The 20,014-nt window shown below is 30.1% G+C and overlaps 1 protein-coding gene across 1 annotated transcript; it reads right to left on the reverse strand.

Moving 5' to 3' along the window:
* Positions 1-6,982: 6,982 nt before the first annotated feature.
* LOC130976138 (hypersensitive-induced response protein 2-like) lies at positions 6,983-8,817 on the reverse strand. Its single transcript, XM_057900905.1, has 5 exons — positions 8,111-8,817; positions 7,909-8,029; positions 7,727-7,818; positions 7,499-7,595; positions 6,983-7,409 (listed from the first exon to the last, which is right to left on the reverse strand). The coding sequence occupies exons 1-5, from the start codon at positions 8,297-8,299 to the stop codon at positions 7,033-7,035; spliced, it is 876 nt and encodes a 291-aa protein (XP_057756888.1). The 5' UTR covers positions 8,300-8,817; the 3' UTR covers positions 6,983-7,032.
* Between the last annotated feature and the right edge of the window lie 11,197 nt (positions 8,818-20,014).

The following is a 20,014-nucleotide window of genomic DNA, read 5'->3' on the forward strand; positions in this document are numbered from 1 at the left end:
GGTAACAAGTTAGAGTTTGACAATTAAACCATATTCTAAGGATTAACCAAGAGCTAGAAAGATGGAAGGAATTATACTTTGTTCTTCTAAGGTTCTTAGTAAAAATATATTACTTCATACTATCGGGTCATTGAGGAGTGTTGCTAGACGCCAACTGTAAAATTCAGTTAATTGATGGTTAATTAACCCATAAACTATAATATATTCTAGAAAATGAGAAATGAGGTTTTTATGGTTTAATGTGGTAGAGAAATTGAAAACGAAAATTTTGACATAAATTTTAAAGAAATTGACCCAAGATTGGGTCGAACGGGCCAAACTGAGCCAATCAGACCCAAGTTAGACCCAAGGATCCAGCTAAGCTCTCATTTAATGAGAGAGCTCAGCACTCTCTCTCCTCTAAGAACACACACACGCTGAAATTGGAAAAAGGGAAAGGGGAGAAGTTCCAAAACCCTTGTTCCAAATTCAATTAATCATAACTTTTGATCCAAAACTCCGATTGATGCACTGTTTGTAGTCACGTGATCGCGGTATTGAGCTCTACAAAACTCACACAATCAATCTTGAGGTAAGTCATAGTTTCATCTTCGAATTCTCAGCCTTCATTTTCGAAAATTAGTGGGTAAAGTGTTGAGATTTTTTAGTTTGGATGTTATAGGCTCAAATTAATTTGAAGGGAAGGCTTGTTCTTGCTCCCTTGATCTTTGGGTAAGGCAAGAGATCTCAAATCCTAGTAAAAATATTGAATTTGAGGTATTGGGTATTGAATTATTGTGTTTTGGTGTGATATTGTGGCTTAGGCATTGTATATATGTATAATGGAGCTTGATTGGTGGTTTTGGAAGCTTTGGTGTGGAGCCCCAATCTTGGAAAATCTGTTGGTGGAGTTTGAAAACCTTGGAAGTTGAATTTGAGAGTGTTTCAGGTGGAATGGGAATAGGCCAATGTATGGTTTCGATTTTCTGTATCTAAAATGTAATGTTGTGTGAAAACTTAGGCTAGAGACTCTAAGATAGGAGTTGGATTATTAACGTTATTGATGGATTAAATGAATTGTGTTGTTGTGTATGAACTTAGGGATTGTGACATGTTGATATATTTGATGATGAATGGATTGAGGGTTTCGATTTTCTGTATCTAAAATGTAATGTTGTGTGAAAACTTAGGCTAGAGACTCTAAGATAGGAGTTGGATTATTAACGTTATTGATGGATTAAATGAATTGTGTTGTTGTGTATGAACTTAGTGGATTGTGACATGTTGATATATTTGATGAATGAATTGGATTGAGATGGATACATGGATTGATATGTTTAATCGATGAAAAGATTAAAGCTCTTGTTGATGAGCATGTTTTTGGGGTATGATATTGACATGTGAAAATATATGGTAATTGATGAAATTGATTGTTTGCTTTGGAAATTGAGAGAGGGAAGGATGATTATTGAATTGAGATATGAAATGTTGATTATGATGTGAGATTTGTTAAATTGAGATATTGGTTAAATATGGTGTAATTGGTGGGTTGATGATTGAAAGGGTTTTAGAAATGATTGATGTTGGGATGGTTGAGTTTTTGGTTGATTTTTAATGGATTGGGAAGTGTATGTATTGAAATTTGGGAATTTACAAGTTTTGGTAAAAATGGAATTTTGATGAATTTCAATGGATCATATCTTGGGCTATTATTTTCGGAATTTGATGATTTTTATATCAAAAGAAAGATTATTTCATATGCTTTAAAATTGTTTAAATTTGATGAAAATCTAAATTTTGTGGAAGGAGATATGATCGTTGGAAGTTTCGGCCAAAAATCTAAATTCTGTAAATTCTGCAGAATTTGTGATTTCTGGTTTGTGTGCGCACGCACACCCCGCGGAAATTTGGACCTGTGCACACGCAGAGCCTTGTGCGCACGCACATGCGGGGATAGGGCCACTGATAGGAGCGCTAGCACGCCCTGTGCACACACACAACCAATGAAGGATTGCGAGCTGTGCGTACACACAGTCCTGTGCGCACGCACAGGTTGGGAATGTACAGTCCTAAAATCAACTATAAACCTCTTACACAATTATGAACCATTTTTCTTTTTCTCTAATCATGTAATAATATAACAAAAATTTTTTTACTAAAAAGTTAAAATTAGCGCATTTCGTATTATCGAAAGCTATTTTACAAAGAGAATAGGCAATATGTGCAACAGAAAAATTTATAAAGAGATGATGAGGCAATTGGTGTAAGTGAGGAAGTGATTTTCGGAAATAAAAAATTAATAGAAAGAGCTAAAACAATGTCTTCCAACGGTTAAAAAATGAGATTAATTATTTTTTTATAATAAAATATAAATTTACTATTTTGTTTAATGTTTTTAATAGATAATAATAACTTTTTTTTAGAAAAACATCACAGTTACACTCCCTACTTTTTAAATGAAATAGTGCTAAACTCGTGCGATTCACAGATTTATATTTTAATTTGACATAATAATTATAAATTTTTGGTTAACCAAAAAATAAATTTGGTTTTTGAATTGACCAAATCATGTACAACTCTAAAATCAACCATAAGCATCCTACACAATTTTTAACTATTTTTTCTTTTTTCTAACCCCGTAATATAACAAAAAAAATCACTAAATAAAAAATTAGCACATCTCATTATTATCGAAAGCCATTTTACCAAGAAAAAAGGAAATTTGTGCAACAGAAGAATTTACAAAGAAATGAGACAATCGAAGCAAATGAGGAAGTGGTTTTCGAAAATTTTTTGACTGTTAAAAAATGAGATTAATTACTTTTTTATAACAAAAATATAAATTTACTAATTTGTTTAATGCTTTTAATAGATAATAATAACCTCTTTTAGAAAAACATCACATTTACACTCCTTATTTTTCAAATGTGCGATTCACGAACTTACATTTTAATTTGACATAAAACAAAAAATTCACTAAAGAATTAAAATTAGTGCACTCATTATTATCGAAATCCATTTTACAAAGAAAAGAGGTAATTTGTGCAACAGAAGAATTTACAAAGAGATGAGGCAATTGGTGCAAGTGACGAAGTGGCCTCCAAAAACAAAGTATTGATAGAGAGAGCTAAAATAATGTCTTCTAACGGTTAAAAAATGAGGTTAATTATTTTTTTTATAATAAAAATATAAATTTACTAATTTGTTTAATGCTTTTAGTAGATAATAATAATCTTTTTTTAGGAAAACATCACACATATACTCCCTACTTTTCAAATAAACTAGTGCTAAACCCGTGTGATTCAGGGACTTACATTTTAATTTGACATAATAATTATAAATTTTTGGTTAACCAAAAAATAGATATGATTTTTGAATTAACCAAATCATGTATAGTCCTAAAATCAACCATAAGCCTTCTATACAATTTTTAACCATTTTTCTTTTTCTCTAACCCCGTAATATAACAAAAAAATTTCACTAAAGAATTAAAATTAGCGCATCTCATTATAATCGAAAATTATTTTAAAAAGAAAAGAGGCAATTTGTGCAACAGAAAAATTTACAAAGAGATGAGACAATTGGTGCAAATAAGGAAGTGGCCTTCGAAAATGAAGTATTAATAAAAAGAGCTATAACAATGTCATCTAGCTGTTAAAAAATTAGATTAATTATTTTTTTATAATAAAAATATAAATTTATTAATTTATTTAATGTTTTTAATAAAAAATAATAACCGTTTTTTTAGAAAAATATCATATTTACACTCCTTACTTTTTAATGAAACTAATGCTAAATTCGTGTAACTCACGAACTTATATTTTAATTTGACATAATAATTATAAATTTTTATTAATCAAAAAATAGATTTAATTTTTAAATTAACCAAATCATGTATGGCTCTAAAATCAACCATAAACCTCCTACGTAATTTTTAACTATTTTTTCTTTTCTCTAACCCTCGAAATGTCCCTCTCAATCTCTCCTTCTAAGGCTACTTTTATGAATTTTAATCCTTTCCCAAATTCTTCTTTCTTATATTCATTTATGTATATAAGTCCTTTAATCCTCATACCATAACCCCACACTAAACACTACTAATCAAAACACCAACGTCACTTTCAAAAAGAAGAAGAACTACATACCCTTTCATTATTATTGCCTCAATCAACTTTTTCCCATACATACATACCCATACATGAAGAAATTGACGGCTATTATTATTACCGATTCGATTCATACTTCAATATTAACCTAGCTTCCTCATTCACCCTTCTCTCTCTCTTTTTCCCTTAATTTCTCTCTCAAAAACACAAGTAAAACTAATATTTTTTAATAATTCAATAAAAAATTTGTATTATTTATAGAGGTATTTTAGTTTGTTTAAAACTTACAATTTATAATTTTTAATAATTAAATATTCTTTATTGTGAAAAAATATTTCAGTCTCTTAAAATTAATTCTAAAAAAATATTTTTGTCTTTTAAAGATTAAATATAAAAATATTTTAGTTTTTTTATATTAGATAAATATTCTAATTTTTAATATAATCAAACAATTTTAATTAACCCTAAAAAGATAATTTAGTATTTTCTTACTAATGATTAAAGGGTATTTTAGTATTCTAAATATGAATTATAAAAGTATTTTTATGTTTTCTAAATCATATTCAAATTTTTAATTTTCAATACAGTTAAACAATATGAATTAATCGTATCATGGTATTTTAGATTTTTTTTTAAATTAACCTTTAAAGGTTGTTTTGTTCTCTTGAACATTAATTATAAAGATATTTTAGTCTGTTAAAAAATTAAAGTTTATAATTTTAATATAATTTAAAAAATTTATTACAAAAAGGGCATTTAATAGTTTAAAATTAATCATAAAAATTTATTTTAGTTTTTTTTAAAAGTTATGTGTAAGAATATTTTAGACTTTTTTATATATAAAAATTTCTAGTTTTTAATACAATCGTATCATCTTAGTTAATCCTATAAGGATAATTTAGTCTTTTTAAAATTATTCATCATGGGCTATGTTAATAATTTAACTTTGGTATTTTAATCTTTTCAAAATTAACTTTAAAATGTTGTTATGTTATTTAAAAATTAATTAACCTTAAAATGTCAGTTACTATTTTTTCATAAAATAAAAAATTATTTAATCTTTTCAAAATATTAATGAAAAAGATACAATTGGTCTTTAATTAACAATGTCCAAAATCCTTAGTATTTTAGCACATCTAACCGGTCTTTTTATAATTAGAACTGAAAGCAAAATATTGTAAATTTATGTCTTTTGTACGGAACTAATAAAAATGTTGAAATTAGAATATATTGTTTTGGTTCTTTAAAAATCAGCTTTAAATTTTTTCACAATAGACAAAATATATATATATATATATATATATATATATATATATATATACCTTTTTCTTTTTTGTTCATATTCTAATATTGAAAATAAAAATATATTACGTATAGAATAAATTAAGATTTTAACATATAAATATAAAATTGCTAAAAAATATAATCATAAAAAATATAAATTAATTTAATACAAATTAAATATTAAATCATTCAACAAAACTGCTCTCTAATAATTCTACGAAACATATATAATTTTGTCGAACGAACCTAATTTCTAACGAATATTAAATTTGCTTTTTTCATCATTAGATATCTTTTGTAATATAAAACCCAGCAACTTTGTTTTAAGATTCTCTATTATTTTTTCAATTAAAAATTAATATTTTATTTTTTAATAAAAATTTAAATAGTATTTTTTAAAAATAAGTGCTTGAGAAAGAGAGGATGAGGTGGTGGAAAGAGGAGAAAAAAAACCCTAACTATATCAAATGGAGAATAGATGTGTATGTTTAGCTGGAATAAAATGCATCACATCACATCTCATGAAGAAATTCATCATCAATGGCCCGTCTCCATCATAATTCTCTAGCTATTTCCAACACTAAAGCAATGGCATCGTGATTTTGTGTTGAATATATACATACATAGATGCTGTAGTAACTAAGCTAATTAAAAATAATAAAAAAAACTTTTGATATATTAAAATATAGGTAACATTACACACACAGAAACACAGTGAAAGGCCACAAGTAATTGTCCTCATTTCCATTCTAAGATATGGCAAGAAACTGTGGACAATGTCCTACTCTTACCCTTCCCATCCATTTGTCTGATTTTTTTTTTTTTTTTTTTTTTTTTTGTGAATGCTAAAGTTGAAAGTTTGGTATTCCCCATCAATGAATGCTAGCTACTCTCCATTCTCCAATGTCATCACTTTGTGCTCACAAAATGACAAGCCTTTCAATTTTACTTCATTATTCTTTCTCCCTTCTCCAAGAATATGCAGGTCATCATGAGTCATATACATATGCTCATGATAAAAATCAAATAAATAAATGTTGCTAATAATAATATTTAGGGTTTGGCTAATGATGAATACCCTTTCAACACTTGTTAAGTTTACACGTGATAAAACCCTCATATATAGTACTATTAGAGTTTAATTAATTATACTAATTAACAAACAAGCTAATATGTAACAATAATGTCTATTTCACACATTAATTTCATATATAAAACATCTATAATTATACACTTACATATAATATTATATATTTATTCCAACAGTAATTAGTTTTGTTTTCTATTTGTGAGATAAACATTTCCTTAAAATTTGATATTATAAAGTAAAAGATGTCAAAATAAGAAATGAATTAATTGAAAAACTGTTAATCACTACAGTTGTCCACAATATTTTAAATGAAATGAGTTCACCTAGTATATTTTTCTTAAAGAAAATAAAATTATTTAACTTTGCAAGTCAACATAAATAATCACTATTTCTATCTATTAAATGCAAATTTGACCTTTTAAAAGAACGAAGAATGATGCTAATAAAATAATAATTAAAACTTTGTTATAGAAGAAAAATTTGTTTAAAAAATAAAAAATATACATAATTCATATGTTCTTAGGTTACAACTTAAATAGACTAATTTTATATAGAAATTTTATGTGGTCACTTTTACAATTCTTGAATTAAGTTCTGGGAGGCATTTCCCTGAAGGAGGCCGTCTCGAATCTGCGTAGCAATGTCTTTCACCGCACCAGGGCCATGAGGTATGAACACCGTTGAGGACCTTGAAGATTCCCCGATTTCCTTCATAGTATCAAAGTACTGAGTCATCAGCACCATCTCCATCACATCCTTGGTCCTTGTTCCAGTCACATTTTCGGAGAATGCAAGGACGCCGTCCCTCAACCCGTCCACAATGGCCCGGCGTTGGCGAGCCATACCGAGTCCCGACAGATATTTGGACTCTGCCTCTCCCTCAGCTTTCTTGATTTGCAGAATTTTTTCTGCTTCACCTTTTTCATTTGCAGCCACCCTCAGTCTAGCAGCTATTGAACAAAAAGCACACAGATCAGGACATATTGAAGCACATTTGTGAGCAAATCTAATGCAAATAAATATATTTAAAACATGTTACCTGCATTGATCTCATTCATGGCTCTCTTAACATTAGTGTCCGGTTCGATATCCACAATCAGGGTCTGGACTATCTGATATCCGTAGGTAGACATGGCCTAAAATATTATGGATGAAGTAACTTTTAATGAGAGAATAATTGCAACCTTCACTGATGTATTGAGGAAATATTCTCAATATTAAGAAAGCAAATAGGAAGCAGGAGAGTGTAGAAAAGTATAATACGTACCTTCTCAAGCTCCTCTTCAACAGACTTTGCTATATCATTCTTTTGTTCAAGCACGGCATCCAACTCTAATTTTGGCACACTGGCCCGAATAACTGAAGAAATGAGCATAATCCACATAAAAATTAAAATAATCCACAAAAGAAAACCATGAACGAATGAAGCAGAAAAACCACCCCACCTACCATCAAAAACGTATGATTGGATCTGCCCCCTTGTGTTTGAAAGCCTATAGAAGGCATCAGATGCTTTGTCAGCCAGAGCTCGGTATTGCACGGACGCAACCACAGTGACAAATGCATGGTCCTAACAATTTGATGACAGTCAAAATCTAACAAAATAACAGACCCATGAAACAGTGCAAATGGAGGAAAGGAAGCACTCTACCTTGGTTTTCGTTTCGCAACGAACCTCGAGTTGCTGGACTCGTAGTGATAGTTCACCAGCTATCCGGTAACCAAGACACCAAGGTAAGCAATGGCATCCAGGCTCCAGAATTTCCTCAAATTTTCCAAAATATTGCTTGATAGCCACATTTGACTCCTCAACTTGATAGCAACCAAGTGCTTGGCCCATCCTTCAGTTCCAAAACGCTTAACACACACACAAAGATGAAGCACAGTTTAGAAGAGAAAATTGAGCAAGACAGTGGTTCATTTTTTGTGACGAAGCAAAACAAGAATATAAATAAGAAGAATTGCAGAAGAGAAATGCAACCACAAGAAGTTTCTATGAATCTTCCTACCAAAGACTGAAGATATTTCTAGGAAGAAGCGAGAAAGTTATTATGCTACGTAATACTATAATTATCATAATTGCAGGTTCGTTAGTAACTCTCCCTGTTTTCTAGTTTCGGTAACCGAGGTAGCTAAAGGCTGCCTTGCTTCCCATTGTGATGTTACACAAATAATAACTACATCAGCATGATTTTTTACTTTTGTCAATTTCATAAACGTGCGTAGTTTCTTAGCAAGTTCTTTTGCACGTTTGAAGGTGGTGACCAACACAACCAAGGATACGACACGGTTTTCCTTTTCCGGTAGGAATCTTTTAAAAGGCGTAATGCAATGTATCTAAAATCTAAACAACATTACTTTCACTTTAACTCTCTTTTTTAAGTTTTGATTGCACGCCTTGACTCTAACTGAATTTTTCTGTCAATTTTATACTCTTAATTGCATTGTTTGGGGTGGAGGGGGTTTCAAAGTCCTCTGATTTACAATGCTCTCAAGTTTTTTCCAATTTCTGTATTCTAAAATCACTCAATTTTTTATCATAATCTTATAGTCTAACAAAGAATTGTTGTCCGATCCCAAAAAATAAAACTCTTTTTTTCTCCTTTTAATTTAAAATATTCTAAATAACTTAAAATTTTACACAATTCACTCCAAAATAAAACATCAGAATGAAAAATCAGATGTTTGGCCAAATGAACTTTTACAATAGGCAATAGCTGCCTGAATGGAATTATTATTATTATTATTATTATTATTATTATTATTATTATTATTATTATTATTATTATTAGTGTATAATGAAAATCCTTCATGAATTGGTGTAGTGTCACAAGAATTAGGTTGAGATCTCCTCTTTGATCTACTACCTTTCTTATCAGCAATGTTCATCCCCATGGCATTGACTGTACCTCTAATTGCTCCCAAATCCATCTCCAACTTTCTTGATGATTTTTTGCAACTTCTAAATGAGCCACATATGATTTCATCCTCAAATTCCCGATTATTATTGTTATTGCTACTCCTTGTTATTCCTTGATCCTTCTTTACATTGCTTCTTCTAGTATTTTTGGGGTTGACCAATTTCTTTCGATAACATTGAAAATGTTTTTTGCTTGATGACTTGTTATCTCCATTTTATTGTTGTTGGGTTGGTATAGTGGCTTTATAAGAGATGCTAATATTGCCCCAATATTTATACCTCTAAATTTTATCAACAACTTCGTCATGCCTCCATTGCTTCTTGTTTTTGTTGTGAAGTTTGGTTGTTTCCTAGCATTGAGACAATATTAAATTTGACCATTAAATATTGCTCTAGTTAGGAGAACTTACGCATGATTGATGTGCCAAATGAAACAGTTTATGCGAAGGTGAAAACTCATGTGTACTCAAGCTGATAATTGAGAGCTGTTAGATGAAAATTTAATCAAAACAGTCAAATTATTTAACCGTTTTCACCTATCAATTTCACGTGAAGTTAACTGCACCTGAATTTTCATCTTATGAGAAATATAATTGTTATTATTTGAATATTTGTATTAACCAGTTTTTTTTTAAAAAGAAAATTAATTATTTCGAGTTTCCCTAATTGTTTTATATATGCAAGCAGTTTTATAAAATTTTAATGTGAATTGAAATACACATGGTCATTAAAATAAGAAAACCAGCATCAAAATCATGTTTAGCTAGTGAAATTAAATGTTTGTTAAATTGTTATCACATTCACACACTCGCTTAGCTTGTTTTAGTTGATGATGAGATTATTAAATACATTGCTTATGAAAGTATCAGTAATTTAAGTGTGAATCTTGAAAGTGGTTAATGGAGCATGAGAAAAGAGAACAGAAGAGAGAGGACAGAGCAGATTCTTGTATTGAAGAGAAAGGGAAAGTGAAAATCAGCTACAGTGACAATGTTTTGCAGCTTATAAAGAAAAGAAACAGTGAAGTGAAAAGAGAGTGTGAGTTGGCTTTAACTAACTGGTCACTTCTAGATAGTTCCAGCTTAACAACTGACGGTTAACTTCTTAAATTAGTAACTAATTAACAGCAACTTATACACCATCTTACACCATCTTATACTAATAATTTGACAAATAATTTTTTCTACAAAATTTTCGTACTGCACAATTTATTTATATATAAGGAGTTGATTGGTTTGATCATTTTCATTTTTATATATTGTCAATAAAAACAAAAATAAAATATGATTGGTTATATATTTTAAAAATGCAACACAACTAAAAATGACATTTCTTTGTTTCTGAAATTTTCTCTTGTAAGAGTTAAAGATATTTTCAACTCAAAAGATTGTGATTTCACTCTTTTAAATGATTATGTGCATATTGTTCGAATCTATCATAAATTTTTCTTTTGTCTTTTTATTTAACCCCTCTATGCTAGCAGGTCCTCTATTCTCTCATCAAATGTCAAATCCCTCTTTTTTTTTTGGTCATCAGACATACTTATAACTTTTATTTTGTCTATTTGTGGGACTTAACTAGTGCACATTGTCTTAAAAAAAAAGTTAATTGACAATTTAATCATCATTCATCAATTAAAAAAAACGAGACATATTTTATAAAATTAATTGTTAACTTATAATAAAAATAATTTGATTAACTAAATTGTGCACTTAAAAAAAATAGATTAACTAAACGTATTTTTATTATTATTTAGTAATAAATATAAGTTTTAATTTTAATGATGAAAAAGATCAATTAAACATATTTCATTATTTTTCTATTTGAAAACAAAATTCATTTTAACTAAACAATCATATTTTAAGCCAATGAACTATAATTTAGATTGCATAATTTCTTTCTCTTTATCTAGAAGTTTCGGATTCGAATCTTATCTTTAAAAAAATCATATTTTAAAAAATCCAAGAATCTGAAAATAAAAATAATTTTAAAAAATAAAAATAAAAAATATTTTTACAAATCAATCTGCCTCTAAATTTGTTTCATATATTCAAATAACACATAATTATTAAGTATTGGATGAGGCAACTCACATAAAAGATAAGTACGTCTTTTTCATGAAATAGAAATATGTGTGCTGAGTTGATTTATAAAATGAAAATGAAAACAAGCAACACATTTCTATTTAGGCTTAGTTTGGTAAAGCTTTTGCTTTTTAAAAGTAGCTTATAAAAGCTGTCTTTTAAAAGACAGCTTTTTAAAAGCCGCAGCACTTACGTTTGGTAAAATCAAATTAAAAATGGCTTTTAATAAGTACAAGCACCATAATTGTGTTTGGTAAAACAGCTTTTAAAAGTTGAAAAAATTATAATAAACATGTTTATAACAAAAAAATAATTTTTTTTTTCAAATTCTTTAAAATTTTATATAATATTTTAAAATAAAATAATGTTAAAATAAAAAATTCATAATAAACATAAATATAATAAATAAATTCTTCTATTTTTTAACTTTAAAATTTTATATAAGTATCATAAAATTTGTATGTAATCCAATGTTAGTACTGGGTACGTCCATTACCCACCTATGTATATTGGCTCACCTTTACAGATCATAAAAATGGGACACATATCTCAAATAAACTACTCTTATGATTATATATCTATATTTACATATGTATATACATGTTGTTATTATAATTTGGACTAATCCTCATGCAAAAAAATTTTATGATTGGTTTTCATCAACCTCTTCCCGTTTCAAAGAACAGAAAAAAACAAACAAAGATAATAGATCTACTGAAAAAATACAAAATTAACGCAAAAAAAATAATATAAATAGATAGAAGTTCATACCTAATATGTGATAGAGATGTATTTGTGTTGAAATTTGTGAAGATTAGGTTGAAAAATAAAAAATATATGAAGATTGTGTTAGATTTTATGAAGGTTAGGAAGAGAAGTTAGAAATATATGAAGATTTTAATAGCAATATAATAGCGGGAAATATGTGCGGGAAAATGAAAAAAATTTGGTAAGCATAAGCCAACTTTAAAAAGCTCCCTCCTAGGTGCTTTCAAAAGCACCCCTAACTTTTAAAAGCCGCAAGCACAAGCACTTGAGTTTTTTAATTTACCAAACGTAAAATGACGTGCTTGTGCTTTTTAAAAGTACAAGCACCTCCTGAAAAAGCTTTACCAAACCCAGCCTTGGTATGTTTATGTTAACATTTTAATCCATACCTAGAACATATAAATACATACCTAGAAGATGGAGCGTCCATATTATGGTTCCCCCTCTGAATTGTTGTTTGGGCTTCAGGAGGTTTATGAGGATTACTCTCCATTATTAATCCAACCCCCGGATTATAACATTAATGCACTAGTATTAGTATTATTATTTGTTGTATCATCACCATTAATAGGAAATGACATGCATGGAGGCTCATTATCATCAGCAGCATAAATAATTCTAATTTTATGGTAAATTAATCTTTGATCTACTAGATTATATATGAGATATTGTAAAAAGGCAGAAACTCACCTGCAGTCGACTGCAGGTGAAGTTGCTTCTGGATGGCTGACACGTGTTATTATATAGTTTAAAAAAAATCGGTTTATTTTATATAAATGATTTATTTAAAAAAAATCGGTTTAAATTGGACCAAACAGTTACTTTTATTCCTTTCTTCTTCGTTTCGCACGTAAAATTCATTCTCTTTCAATCCTTTTTCAGAACTAATATGAAACTTTCAATTAGGTATGTTCCTTTTATTTATATTTCTTAATCAAATTTATTATTTCAAATGTATTTCTTAATTTATGTTTTTATTCATTCCTCTGTTTACAGCTTAATTTAAAAGCAACTGAAAATGTAAGTTATGGGAAATAAAACAAAACTCATCAAGAAAATAGAAACAGAGACAAAAAAAGACAGATGATATCATTTATGTCATTCCTATAAAAAAATCGTGAATTTTGTTTCTTTTTCAGAATACTAAATTTTACTTTTTCAAACAATTTGTATACATATATTTGACAAAAATTAAATAAAAAAAGGTTTCAGATAAATTTAAAGAAAAATTGGTCAATATGAATGAAGAAAAAGAACATATCAAGTTCATCTGTTAGGAATTTAGGAATAACACGCAGAAAGAATTTACATTATTTTAAAAGTAATTATTTGATCTATTCAAATCGATTTTTTTAAATAAACTATTTGTATAAAATAAATCGATTTTTTTTAAACCATACAATAACACGTGTCAACGATCCAGAAGCAACTTCACCTGCAGTCGACTGCAGGTGAGTTTCCACCTTGTAAAAAACAAAGCAAATATATGACACTAGCTGCTATAATTATTGAATTGTGATGTAACAAATTATAAATAGGGAATGCAATTAGTTCTTGTTATGAATGCATGCCTAGTGATCCTATATAAATAGGTTTATGGGGTATATACATATATTAGCTAGGTAACGTGTCACAATCTACTGAAATACTTGAATGTAGAATAATGTTTGATTTCGTCAACAAGTGTCAATTATTGTGTCATGGATTCTCCTTAATTTTCGACTTATGTTTCACTAACAAGCAAGAATCTCCTTGACTTCAGGTTCAAGCACCACGCTTACACAAATTTTGTTCTTTAATTATAGGGCTATTAGTGGAGAAAATTGAATATGAATATTCACACGGATAAATTTATATGTGAAGATGAGAATGAGAATAAAAGTTTATCGGTAGATAGAATTTTAAGTGCTGATGATTTTTATTATGGTGTTTATATAATTTTAATCCTATTTAAAAAAATTGTTAGAATTAAAAGTAATATTTTTATTATTTAATAATATTTAAAAAATAAAAACAAAAAGCATTACTAAAATATAAAAAAATGTGACTTTAATTTAATCATACTTAAAAAAGTTTTGCTAAATTTATATAGTTATTATAGACATCATATAATCATAGGCACTATAAAATTTACCAGAAATTTAAAGGAATAATATTGTATTACTCAAAATAAAAGATAATCAAATTGGAAGATATTCAAATAATTTTTATTGGTATTTTTACCTGTAATAATATTACGGAAATATAAATTTTTTAAAATTACAGTCTACTTTATTCTGACAATATAGATTATGCATAGCACAAAAAATTTATAGAATTAAACTATTTTTACAAAAAAAAAAATTGTAAGTTGACAAAAGTCTCCGGTTAAGAAAACTAAGATCTCTGTAGATAAAAAATCAAATAATAAAATTTTTAGTTATTATTTTTATATAAAAATGTCTAATTGTTTTATCACTAATTAATTTAACATTCATTATCTAAAATTTGAAATATTAGATAAATATTCTAATTTCTAATATAATCAAACAATTTTAATTAACCCTAAAAAGATAACTTAGTATTTTTTTACTAATGATTAAAGGGTATTTTAGTATTCTAAATATGAATTACAAGAATATTTTTGTTTTTTCTAAATCATATTCAAATTTTTAATTTCTAATACAGTTAAACGATACGAATTAATCGTATCATGGTATTTTAGATTTTTTTAAAATTAACTTTTATGAACATTAATTATAAAGATATTTTAGTCTGTGAAAAAATTAAAATTTATAATTTTTTTAAAATTAACCTTTATTCACAATTTCTATCCACTCCTATTCTATCTTCTTCAACAGACACAACCTGGATGTCATCTACTTCCAGATTTATAGGGAAAAGTTTTAGAAAATTAAAAGACAATAATAAACCGAGGAATGAAATCATTTTGGTAAATACATACATACAAAAAATGATGATATATCAGAGATAAATGCATTGCACTAATTATAGTGAACATCTCATATCCTAGTTCGATATGTATTGATCTAGATGATTAAAATGAAGATTCAGATCTAAAAACATTATCACCTTATAAGTTTATGAGGACTCTCAAGATGAGCAAGCTGCATTGGAATTCCCTCCCTAATCCCAAAAATAGAGGATTCAATTGTATCAATTGCATTAAAGATTAAATTGAAAAACAACAAATGTCTAATCTCCTTTTAATATATATTTTTTTAAGCCATAAACTTACAGGAGGAACAAAAATTGCATAAAAAATTATATGTAAATTTAACAAAACAATAAGTTCATACTTACGCTTCTATCTCGTGATTTTTAATGGCAATGGAAGAATAAAAAAAAATTAGCAAAAAATCAATTAAAAATAACTGATCAGCAGAGGTAGTAGCCATTACTACGAAATTAAAGTTTGAATGAAGGAAAGTATTGCAGCCGTAGTGATTTGTTCATTGCCTATCTAGGCATTGGTTTTTTTTTTTTTTTTTAAAAGTAAAGAGCTCAAAACAACAAAGTGGAGCATATAAAATAACAAAGAACAACCTGACAACTCTAGTCATGACAACCCTTAGTTATCTTCGGCGTTGCCATCAACAACCATAGGGTTCATCACCACTCCACTCATCGGAGAGCAAGAAGGATCTATTAATAATATCCACCACACGTGAGTTTTGATTCCTGAAGATTCTATCATTCCGTTCTTGCCAAACCGTCTAGATAACAGCAAAGAAGCCAATCACCCACCTCCTCCTCTCACCTCTTCTTGCTGCAGCATTCGTCCAGCTTTCAAAGTGTTGTTTGAGTGTACCAGGCATGGTCCATTATTTCTTCCAAGAGCGAATAGCCAAGCACACCACAGCTGCCAGGAAATCTCACAACCAGCAAACAAATAAAAAGCAGACTCCACAGACTTACCACATAAGACACATATACGATCATTTCGATTAATTACACCTAGTCTACACAGTCTGTCCTTAGTATTCACCCTCCCCACCAACACAAACCAAGAGAATAACTCGATCCTTGGAGAAACGAACCCCTTCCAAATTGCACTTGTGAAGCTATAGCTTGTTATTTCCTCTGGGAGAACCGCTTCCTGTAACACCTGCACAAATAAGTTAGTCGAATAAATACCAGATCTATAAAATTTCTAGACTACTCTGTCTTCCCTCTCAGATGTTAGCTGAACAGACTGTAAAACCTGATGGAGTTGGTTTACTAGTGCCAACTCCCACTGAAAAAGCTCTCTCCTCCATTGAAAATTCAGTATCCACTCTAACCCATCCCAAAACTCACAATCCCCAATAACAGAACCTTTGAGGTTTGAGACCGAGAAAAGCCTTGAAAACAACTCTTTAAGAACATCGTGAGGTAACCAGATATCCTCCCAGAACCGTACTGTTCTGCCATTCCTTACATCCATATACAAACCCCTGATCGTTTTTTCTCTCACATGTGGCTCACTAATTTGTAACTGGCAAATATCCTTCTAAGGACCCCCCCTTGTAGGTACAGGCTGACCACACAGCATCACATTCGGATTCAAGTTATTACAGGAGCAGACGACTTTCTTCCACAGGGGACAATCCTCTTTCGAGAACCTCCACCGCCACTTAAAGAGCAAAGTTGTATTCCGAATTACTGCGTCTCCAATTCCCAGACCACTGATGCGTGATCATCTTGTCTATCTTTTCCTAGTGAATTTGCACTTAAGTTGTTGAGTTTAATAAAGAATTAATTATATTTTAGCCACTATGGATGCTATTTTGAGTTTTTGGCAATTTTATTTATTTTAGGTAGCATTCGGCGAAATTTGACGGAGTTTCTGCAGCACAAAAATCAAAGGAGATGACTGCGAGGAGCGACACGCACGCGTGCCTGACGCGTGCGCGTGATCCGAAAATATCCGTGACTGACGCGTACGCGTGAATTGAAGATTTGCTCAACGACGCGTCCGCGTGACTTGCGAAGAAGACCATCGACGCGTACGCGTGACTGACGCGTACCCGTGACATGCGCCACGTGCAGAAATACAGAAAACGCTGAGGGGTGATTTTTGGGCCCCATTTTAGCACCCAAGTTAAGCGCAGATCCAGTAAAGCCAAGTGGTCCCCACGTTACAAGACGCGGAGTAGTTAATTAATTCGAATTTAAATTCAAATCTTATCTTTTAGGAAAAGATATTATTTGTATTTTTAGATAATTAGATAATAATTTATTAGGATTAGTTATAAATAGAAACTCTGTACATTTAGACAGGAGACATATATTATTACCAGAACCCTTATTTTTATTCTCTGAACTATGAGCAACTAATCCTCCATTGTTAAGGTTAGGAGCTCTGTCTATTTTCATGGATTGATTTTATTGCTTTTTCTATTTTAATTCATGTATGAATTTATAATTTAAGAATTATTTTCGCTCTTTATCTTATGAATTTGGGTGGAACGAAAGTATGACCCTCTTTCTATTTGAGTTCTTGTAAAACTTGGAAAAGCTCTTTACTTGAACAATAGCTTGAAAACATATTCTCCTAAATTTTAATTATCTGGATTTAACGGGATACGTGACATATAATCCTTCTATTTTTGGGTACTTAGAATTTATCTGGCATGCAAACTGGAATTTGATCATGTAGCTTCTAATTGGAATTAATTGACCAAGGAATTGGCAGTTAATGAATTTTAGAGGAGACTAGAAAGGTCTAAGGAAAGAAACAGCAAAAAAAAAATAATGAATAAAAATAAAAGCAAGGTCCAAGGCTCTGAGCATCAATGACTAGGAAGGTCAGATATGATTAAAAGTTCAAAGAGTTGTTTTCCTAGTCATATGCTTGTGGTGTGATTGTGTCAAGTAATCCTTGAGACAAAACACTTAGAGTCGAGATCAATTGCATTTAACAGAGTATGCCAAAGGCTTTGAGCACCACTGGCTGGGAGTAATTAAAGGAAAAATCAGAACTCAAAGAGAGTTCCCCAGTTAAGTGCTTGTGGTGTTTTTGTGTCAATTAAAGCTTGAGACAAAATATTTAAAGTCACGGCTAGGCTCAAGGTGCAAAGCACCAAAGAAAAAAAATAAATAAATAATAATAAATTAAAGTAAATTTTATTGTGTTCAAGAATTAAACTGAAATGTAAAGATCAGAGAATTCATAATATTATCCGGATTCTAATTCCGAATGACAATGAAATCCTTCTGATTTAAAGGAGAGTGAGATGCCAAAACTATTCAGGATTACAGTTATAAACCCCACTATAAAAAGAGACATGAGCTTAATCGAACTCCCATTCTCATGCAAATTCACATCCTAAGCTTATATTAGTTTTGGTTGCTTGAGGATAAGCAACAATTTAAGTTTAGTGTTGTGATGCGTGAGCATTTTGTCTATCTTTTTCTAGTGAATTTGCACTTAAATTGTTTTTTTTTTTTGCTGTTTCTTTTGCTTCAAGGAATAAATTTTTGTTTATTTCAGAGAAGTCATAATAATTCTCTAAATTCCTGTTCCTTATACATCAACATCCCTTGATTCAAATTCAAATATGCACTGTTCATATCATGCATTCAAAAATCACAGAAAATACCACCACCTTTAAGTAAATCAGATTATTCTTAAAATTAACTCAGTTTCTCATGCAACATATCACTTCTTTTGCTATTCTTTTTAGATTCAACTTCAGTGAGTGGTACATGAAACATCTTTTCAGCATTAAAGCAATTAAAAGGAAACTAAACTAGTCCTAGTATTCTAACTAATAAAGGATCATGCAACAATCAAAGCAAAATAGCAGAAAGCCGGAACATAACATAGAAAAAGAGGGGAGGAATAAAAAGTGAACGGAACTCAACCACCTTAGTTATCCTAGCGGTCGCTTTATTCTTCAGGTTGTGCTCCTTAATGAAGATGATTCGCCTCCCTTTTGTGCCAGAAAACCAATAAGCGCAGCGTCCAACAACACCAAACTTAAAGGTTTGATTGTCCTCAAGCAAAGAAGAACTGAAAATAGAAGAGACGAATATTAAGAGGAGAGAAAAATAAAAGGATGAAAGAATAAGAGAGAATTCGGATTGAGAGAGAGAGAGAGAAAAAGAAAACTGGGCGGCACAAGTGACGCATGCCCGTACGACACGCATACGCGTGGATCGCGCATTCTTCATAATGACGCGTTAGCGTCAGGCACGCGTCCGCGTGCCCTGGATTTTGTGCGATTAGCGCGAAGCCAGCCGCGCGCCCGCGCGACTCTCTGTTCACATGGCTTGGGAGCCAATTTTTCATACGACGCGTTCGCGTCATGCACGCGTGACGATTGGATTTTTGACGGTTTAGAATTTTACAAATGAAATCTCGTCGAAGTATAGTCTCTAAACCAACAATAATCCTTTCATACAAAAGATTGTTTGTCACAAGTAACAAACCCCTAAAATTTATAAACCGAAGTATTGGACCACGGGTCGTTCTCCCTAGGATTTACAATAAAGTGTCTTGTTATTGGTTGTGAGTTGTTTTGGGGTTTTTGAGATTTTAGACAAGAAATATAAATGGCAAAGAAAGTAAATGGCAATGAAAATAAACTAACAACTATAAAAGGCTCTTGGCAAGGTATGAAAATTAGAAGTCCTATCCTAGTTATCCTTCTCAATTGTGATGAGAATTGTTCATTGCTACCACTTAGCTAACCCTTACTAGATAAAGGAAAGTCAAGTGGATGAATTGACTTGAGCCACAAGTTCTAGCCAACTCCCAAGGAAAGACTAGCTTTAGTGCATTCCAAACCAATTAGCA

This window comes from Arachis stenosperma, chromosome 4 (assembly GCF_014773155.1).
Source record: "Arachis stenosperma cultivar V10309 chromosome 4, arast.V10309.gnm1.PFL2, whole genome shotgun sequence".
NCBI classification, from domain to species: domain Eukaryota; kingdom Viridiplantae; phylum Streptophyta; class Magnoliopsida; order Fabales; family Fabaceae; genus Arachis; species Arachis stenosperma.